We start from the raw sequence: 8,586 nt of genomic DNA on the forward strand, positions 1-8,586 counted from the left end.
GCCGCTAAGTGTACCCAATCCACGTTATCCGACTCAGTCATACCCGGGAGGACATCCATGTAAGGAGAATCCTTCCCATCACCAGTCTCTTTTTTGCATGTATAGCAATACCTTAATGGGGCGGAATGAACAGTGGTATCCGATCGATTATCGATGATAACCTTGCTTCCTAAAGGATGCGCACGACCATTCTCAAGATCAACTCGAATGACAGAGTCCTGGAATTGTAGATAGACATGGTTTTTCGACCGGTCATGCACCATTTGTGCTTCCCTCATGAAAGGACGTCCTAAGATCATTTGATATGACATAGGATGCTTGGAGAAATCCATTACAATGAAGGTATGTTTTACCTTGTATCCCAGGACCTTGATCTTAAGGTCCCTTAACATTCCAATAGGTTTAGCAATAGTTCCGTTTGCCATCTTAACCACTATGTTTGTGACTTCAAGGTGAGGTCTTCCCATAGATTCCCAACAGTTTTTAGTCACAATGCTCACGCCAGCACCACCATCAAGGATTCCCTTTAGAGTTAATCCCTTGGTAGTAATGGGGAGGGTTGCATTAGATTCGTCACCTTCAAAGTACTGTCCCAACTTGTTCACAGGTATTTCAACGACCGAGTTTTCATCTAGGTTGGGTTGTAGATCCCAATGTTCCCCTTCATCTTGAAGCGTGTCGGGTCTATCCATATTTGCAAATTGTGGTAGCCCCGCCTTTAGTTCTCCATTGAGAAATTCCCGAAGAGCTAAGAATAGCTCAGGATCTCCGTATAATTTGGATGTGATCGTGGTTCTGATCTCGGAGGACATGAAATCCATTAGCTTGGACACATTCAACGGTACTTTTCGAGACATCGCCCCTTGACTAGGGACTGGTGAAGATGGAATCACTTCCTCTTCGATGGGGTCAGGCATCCCCTCACTAAACATTCTTTCTAGCAAGAAGGGTCTTTGCCCACTTTCGGATGTCCTATCCTCGCTTTCTTCCCGAATGATACTCGGTATAGCTAACGGTTTATGGTTCCGGTGAGGCTGAACTTGCGTAGGAAACATTGTGTCTGGAATTTTGATTTTTCTCGGGTTTGGCTCCAGTTCTCTTTGTGTTTCTTCCACCAAACCCCTTAAGTGTTGCATTTGTTCAATCTCCTCAACTGGGTTTGGATAAGTTCCAATCTTTTTCTTAAGGGTTTTTGGCCCACATGGCTTGTCTTGGGGAGTCTCAGTCAGTTTGGGTGGTCGAGAGGGCATTAACTGACTTGGTTGTGGGGCCGAGGAAGTTTCCTTCTGTTTTCCCTTATTTATGTACTCGCTTGATTCTTCTTCATTGAGCTCCCGACTGGGCTCCTCCCTTAAGGTAGTGGCTTTGGTCCCCATGGTTTCTATTGAATCAGAATCATCTTCAGGATCATTCATATACACGGGGTCGTCTCCTGTCCCTATGTTAGTCTTTGAACTGGGCTTGGAGCTCGTGGCATTAAGCGATCTCTTTCGTCGTGTTTTCTTTTTCTTTGCCTGAGCGATTGATGCAGTATCCCTCTCTTCAAGAATGTAGTTTTGATTTTGAAGCATTGACCGTGTAACTACATTCGCGGGTACAACAGGTGTGGTTCCTCGTGCTTGGTTGGTGACCTCAACCAAATTCAATGGCGTAATCTTGGGTGCATTAGGATTATGTGGACATTGAGCAATCAAATGATCTATGCCACAACGATTACATGTAAGTACCGGCATTCCCAATGTGCTCCCTTGATTTGGTTGCATATGAGTAGCGATCTTCTGTAGCCTATTAGGGCACTCCGCTACACGATGCGGTCCACCACACTCGTAACATTGAAGAGGTGGTCTCCTCGCCATGGTATTAAGGTTTTGCCCTTTTGTGGCAAGAGCAGCCGCTTGATATACAGGCTTGACTTGCCCGAAATGATCCTCCATGTAGTACTGGGGAATCATTTCAAACGTATCAATCCCGTATGGAGCAGTAGGGTCTATCTCCTCTTCATAATCCCCACATGCACTATGTGACTCACAACCCATCTGGTTTATTGGGGTTATCCTTGGATGTGGAGGTTGTGGTCCTAGCACTGGCGGTGGTAACGGCATAGACTGGACTACATTCGGATTCCTTGGAACTATGTGCTGTGACGGTTGCTCGACAGGTTGTGCAGGCATTAGCGCGGGTACTTGAGGTGTATTTGACCAGGCTAGTGGTGCCTGATTTGCCAACATTCGCTTAAGTACTAGGCAATCTTTAGATTGATGGCCATACTTACCACATGCATTGCAATTCCCATTGAATTTGACTCTGAATGTGGGACATTCACTCGTGCTATGTGGTCCTAAGCACACCGAACACCATTGTTGCTCTCTCCTTGGGTACATATGGCTATTCTGAGGAGCTCGATTACCCCTAAAGTATTCTTGGAGAGCCTTAGTAAGGTCGGTCACAGACATTTCAGATATCTTGGGCTCCTTTGCAATAGGTTTTACCATCATTGGCTCGTGCCCAGATACTTGCGAACTAACGGATTTTGTTTCTAAAGACACCTTTTTACCTGCAATCATCAAGTTGTCTTCTAACTGGATTGCATTGGCAGTGACTGCTTCCCACGTTGTAAGACCTCTAATGACTAGGCCATTGTAAATGTCCTCGTGGCGCAATCCTTGGATGAATCTATCGAGGAGTTGGTTGTTATTGAAGCGTTCATCGGGAGTGCAGCGAGAATTTAGATGCTTCAATCGACTTATAAAGTCTCTCACTGACTCCCCTTCCTCGCGTTCAGCTTTTTGGAGTTGAGATGCTACTCCCCAAAGCACACCCTCGCGTATGTATTCTTTCAAGAACAATCTCTTGAGAGTGGGGTAGTGAGTGCGCTCTTCAACCATTAAGGTTTGATACCAATCTCCGGCCTTCCCACTCAAGGTTAAGCCTAAGGCTTTACACTTATGCAGCTCATTGTGCTCTTCCAAAGAATCACACACGTGTTCAAAGACTTCAATGTGCTTCCTAACATCCTCGTTACCACTGAAGTTTTGAGTGAGCTTAGCCACTTGTACTGCCTTGCTTCTAGGTTCTCTCTCAGGCATGCCCCGCATGTTTTCCGCAATGGATCGTCCGATCGTCTGAGCAAATGCTGCGAGATCACCTAAGTGAGTAGGCATAGTTGGTGGAGGCACTTCTGGGATAGCCTGGCTGATAGGAGTTGGCGTTGGTCTGAGTATGTTGGCAAATGACGTAGGATATGATATGTGACTAGGCCTAGCTCCCCTTGGATAATGGTTATGATAAGGTGGTCATGGAGCATACGCCATTGGCATACTAAGAGGCGTAGGAGCTACATGAGCATGAGTAGCGATAGGTACATATGGTTGATAGGCACTGGCACACACTGCTGTAGGTACTGTTCCACTAGGTAGTGGTGTCGTACTAACTACAGCGGTAACAGGTGCACTTTCAGCTATGCTCATCATTGGGGTAGGCATTGCGGATTCCCTAATGGAAAGTTGAGCCAAGGTTGGAAAGCTAAAGTTACTACTCGTGGGCTCAACCTGCATTGAGACTCCAGGCGAAACAACATATGAAGGGTCTATGGGACTCACCGAGGGAGTCTCCAATTGTGACAGGGTTGGTTGTTTGGCCTTGCCCGTATCCAAAAACCTCATAGGGCCAGTGGAAACTAGGTCCACTCCCCTATTTTGCCTCTCAATTTGGATAATTCTATGAATAACATCACATATCATGTGTTGTTGCTCCTCTAGATTAGTGGCGCTAGATGTAGATCGTAGGACTTCTAACCAACCTACATGGTATGTGTAACCCGTGTATAGGTCCGTTAGAGTCTCTGTGTGTAGATCATATTCCCAATTTTCATTGAGAAATATCCCATCTAGACTTGGTGTGCCAAACGGTTCCCTTGAAGTGGACGCAATGTCACTTCTTATGGATTGGCTTCTAGGGACCTCTACTTTAGGAAGAGTATCGGAAGGTGGTAGCTCAGTAGGGCCCTCATTAAACGAAGTGGGTAGAATATCCACATGGACACTCTTTGGGAGGGTAGGGTCTACATAAGATGTGAATGGTGAATCCACTACCCCTCCTTCTTCATTTACTTCGCTTGTCGCATGTTCAGAGCGTGTAGCTCTACTAAAAGTCTCTATTAGACGACTAAACATGCTAGATCCAGGTTGTGGGACCCACACTCGCATGTTTTGGCTTGTCTCCTCAGGGTTCTTGGTAGGGTGTCCTTCCATGGCTTCTGAGTCAGAAGATGAGTCACTATCCACTATTCGTGGATCTTGGGTCGCACTCCCTTGGGTTCCAGCCGAAGGCCAAGATGCTAACGTGGAGGGATGGTGTGAGCCTGCGTAGACTGAAACACTTTCTAGTGGCTCAGACTCCAGCACCCGACCAGAGCGTAGATGCATGTGACGTGGGTACCGTACGTGCATTGGTAACTACCCTTGAAACTCACACAAGTGGTTTCTTAGGTGTTTCGCACCCCGTTTTTACTTGTTTTTGTGTTGTTTTTAACCCGTTTTTGACCCCCTTACTTACGGTCGAACTTGGACTAGGACGTATGATAGCTCGAAATGAGCGTATCGTTCAAAGGGTCCTAGTGTGCTTTACAGCACCGTGTTCGCCTATCTAGAGCTCCTGTAGTCCTCAAAACAGTCCGTTTCCCTTGGGGGGAAGGGGCAAAAGCCTATTTGCTTGTGGAGGAAAGGGTGAGGGCTTTATCCCACATACTCACTTTACTCCTTGGGGAGTGGGCTACATATAGGGCACAACTTCCCATAAGCTCTCACTTGAAAGAAAGCTATGGAGGCTCACTCTCCTATATATATATATCAAAAGACCGAGACCGAGGCCGGCGTCGTGGGTCAATTGGGGTTCTTTCTTTTCAAAATATTTTTCTCCAATTAGAAAATCTTTCCTCTCCACACGTTCGGTTCTTTCTTTGAAAATAAAATTTAATTTTTTTCTTTTTTCTTTTTTCTTTTTTATATTTTTATATTTTTTGTTTTTTGTTTTTTTTGTGAGATAAGTTTTCTAGGGTTTCCTTAGGGTTCAGCCTTGGCCGCGGCGCAGTTCGCACACACAGCACAGATCTGGGGATTCAGAAATCCCTCTCGCACGTAGAAACCAGATAACAGAACGCACGCCCACACGCGGAGCGAAAATATAACAAAAGAAACAGAAATGCAACACAGAAACACCTTAACAACAAACACACAGTCGCTTTCCTACAGTGTAGATTAAACTTCACGCAGCAGCCGAGCTGCAAACTGGAGCTTTGGTGCAGGGCAACTCCCCGACAGCGGCGCCAAAAATGTGCGCTTTTGCCGCACAGGTCGTAGCTGGGGACTTGCCAGACACCGTATGCGAGCCACGAATGGCTACAAGCATACAACCAGGGAAGGAAGCTCAAACAGAATGCCAAAGGGTGTGTCACTCACCGCTCAACCGCCGCCTTGAAGGATTCCTGCGTCACAACCGTGAAGGAGGAGTCGCCGTCGCCGCTCTACCGCCTCACCGCCGCGCCGCCGTGCCGCTACACAGTGCGCTCGATCGCTCTCTCACTCTCTCTCTCTCTCTCTCTCTCTCTCACACACGCAGGAGAAGAAAACCAAAGAGATAAGGCAAGAGCACTCTTGTATTCACAACACATGAGAATGAGGATTTTAGGGTTACATTTGACTCTTATAGGTGACTTGGCCGTTCACACTTGGGCGCCCATACATGGCCGGTCGATCCTAACCCTTATGCTACTAATATTCAAGGTGCGCCTCTCATCGGCGATCACCCAATCCCTTCATCCTTAACATATGGTGCCGACAAGCCCGACCCATGACTCAGAATATTTAAATAAATGACGTAAAACATAGTACGTCTCAATGTCCGTCATGGGTTAACAGTGTGTGTAGAAAACTATTAATTATTGTTAGCAAGAATGAATAGAATTGCTACAAAACTCTGAAATTTTATAGAAAAGAAACATGCAAACAATAATATGCTTATATGAATTCAAGTGAAAAAACTCAAGTTTATGGAGTTGAAAAATATTTTAAAAAATTCACATTAAAAACTTGAAGCTCATGGCAAGAAAAGAAAATATCAAATTATAGATATATAATAGCTCATAAATAGGAGGGGGAAACAAAAATGGGCATACATTTGCTATTAAACTTAAGGAGAAGAGTGAAGAATTAATATGATGAGAAAGTGTTCAAATAGTTTTGAGGGTTAAAACTAATTAAAAGTGTTCAAATAGTTTTGAGGGTTAAAACTAATTAAAAGATGTTTAATTTAGTTAAATTGTTACCTCTGTGTTGTGAGGCAATAGACGAGTTGCTCCACTTGTCATAGCTGGGGCAAGTGTTTTTCTTCTTTGAGATAAATTTTCAAAAAAAAATCAATTTTGTGTTGGCGCTTGAGAGACCTTGATGTGAAATCATCAAACAGAGGAGATATTGTAATTAGACAAAGGTAGGAGAGATACAAAGGGAGAGGGAATGGAATCTACGAGAGAGAGAGAGAGAGAGAGAGAGAGAGAGAGAGAGAGAGAGAGAGAGAGAGAGAGAGAGAGGAGAGAGTGAATCAAAATAGAAAGTATAAATAGGGACCCAATTAAAGAAAAGGATGAAACTCTAAAAATTTCCCCAATTTTTTGCCCATATGACAAAGGTTGAAGCCTCCCAAGTAAAGAGTGAGTGCTTGAGGCCTGTCGTGCATGATGGTATGTGTGTGTGTCTGTGTGTGTGCCTGATGTGGAGTTACAGTACCCGGGTTAACCTTGTCTGACTTCAAGTGTGGTAAATGCACACACGTCGAACTTTTTAAAAAATTAAGGAAAATAACATGGTAGCATTATTCCTATTTCTATAGGATAGATAATAAATAGAGGGAGCACACGTCATAGAGGACTTTTGTAAGACATCGAAAAATGACTGAGAACTGGTCCAAGACAAAAGTAATGGTCCTAGGATGTCATAAACAAGTACATATGTGTTTTGAGGGAAACTCTAGGGCAAGTGATGCAATATAAGTACCTTGGATAGAATTCACCTCAAACTAGAAGTGGAATGAAGGAGTATGCAAGAGGTTGAAGTGTTTGTTTCAATTCTTCTTGCTAGCACAAGGTTCTGTCATATACGACGTCCAATTTCATGTAAGTTTTTTGATAACAAACATTTTAAATTTTAAATTTATTCATTTATTTTTGTTTTATCACTAATTTGACTATATGTATTCTGAATTATTAACATATTTTTTCTTATTTTTTATGTAGTGAAATGTCAAAAATGAAAAAAAAGAGCAAGAGAATCAACAACTGGAAAATTTATAAATTCAACTAATGAAGGCCATGAAGTTTCAAGCATAGAACTTAAGAAAAATCGTGGAAGACCAAAGAAGTTATCTAATGAAGATACAATGTTAGATCAATCCAATGTCAACTTGAAAGTGCTTGAGCTAAGTATGACAATATCATTAGGTGGTAGTGACATTGATGAAGCATTACTAAATAATCTTCATGAATTTATCACTAAGGAATGCCTTGCTGGTAGTTGCTCATTGGAAAGAGGAGGCACAGTTTTCCATTTACATTATCAAATGGTCATTAGAATTCATGCAAAGTCAATAATTACAGTTAATAAGCTCATAAAAAAGTATCTTGGTTGGGATAAGAATAATCCCATTGGTGGCATTGTAATGTGTAGAGCATTAAGGCAGAAGAACATGCACACATTTCATGGTATGATAGGCTATTGTATGAAAGATATTGATAAGCCTCATTACAAAAATGTGTCGCATAATATTAGTGCTGAAGATATTTCAAAGGGAATAGAAATTTACATGCAATATGGTGCAGATGATTTGAAGAACAAAGTTTGTCTTACTCCAACAAACATTTTTGATAGAGCATTGATGTTTTGGAAGTTCTATTTAAAGCATCCTTTAGGCAATAATTTCTGCACCACCATTCATAAAATGATCAAAACAAGAAAGTACTACCCGTCTTCTAATTGGATAACACCATATCAAGGAAGAGGAATGGAGCTTAAAAAAGTTGATGCTTTATGGAGGACAATAGTATACCCATCCAACACAACAATGAAAGATATCTATGATATTTTTATTAATAAACAAAATTTTGATGCTTCACATCCAAGATTAGATTGGTTTATAAACAGATGGAAAAGAAATGAGAATGAAGTTGACGATTTGAGGTATGCCTTTAATGAAGATGAAATAGTAGAGAATTCTTATAAGACAAATAAGCAAACAATTAAAATAATGGAGGAAGAGCAAACACATAGACTGGGTAAAGAAATTGAAAAAGATAAAGACATTCCAATTGATATCGAAGTTGATGATAGTGACAATGAGGAGAACATCCACAAGCTAGAATATATTCCTTTATTATTACAGAAAAAAAATATTGGTATTGTAATCACTTGAAATATCAATAAATGACATTTTTATTATGTTTTTCTCAAATGTGAATCCATAAGAATTTTTGTCTTGAAAAATACAAAATATCTATGGTTTTCTTTTTGTCGTCCTCTTTTTGAATCCCAAGCTCCT

At 42.0% G+C, this 8,586-nt stretch overlaps 1 protein-coding gene across 1 annotated transcript; it reads left to right on the top strand.

Moving 5' to 3' along the window:
- The first annotated feature begins 7,431 nt into the window (after positions 1-7,431).
- On the top strand, positions 7,432-8,460 carry LOC147624228 (uncharacterized). Its single transcript, XM_086820039.1, has one exon. The coding sequence runs from the start codon at positions 7,432-7,434 to the stop codon at positions 8,458-8,460; it is 1,029 nt and encodes a 342-aa protein (XP_086676165.1).
- The last annotated feature ends 126 nt before the right edge of the window (positions 8,461-8,586 follow it).

This window comes from Cibotium barometz, chromosome 25 (assembly GCF_041138505.1).
Source record: "Cibotium barometz isolate CiBa-2024 chromosome 25, ASM4113850v1, whole genome shotgun sequence".
NCBI classification, from domain to species: Eukaryota; Viridiplantae; Streptophyta; class Polypodiopsida; order Cyatheales; family Cibotiaceae; genus Cibotium; species Cibotium barometz.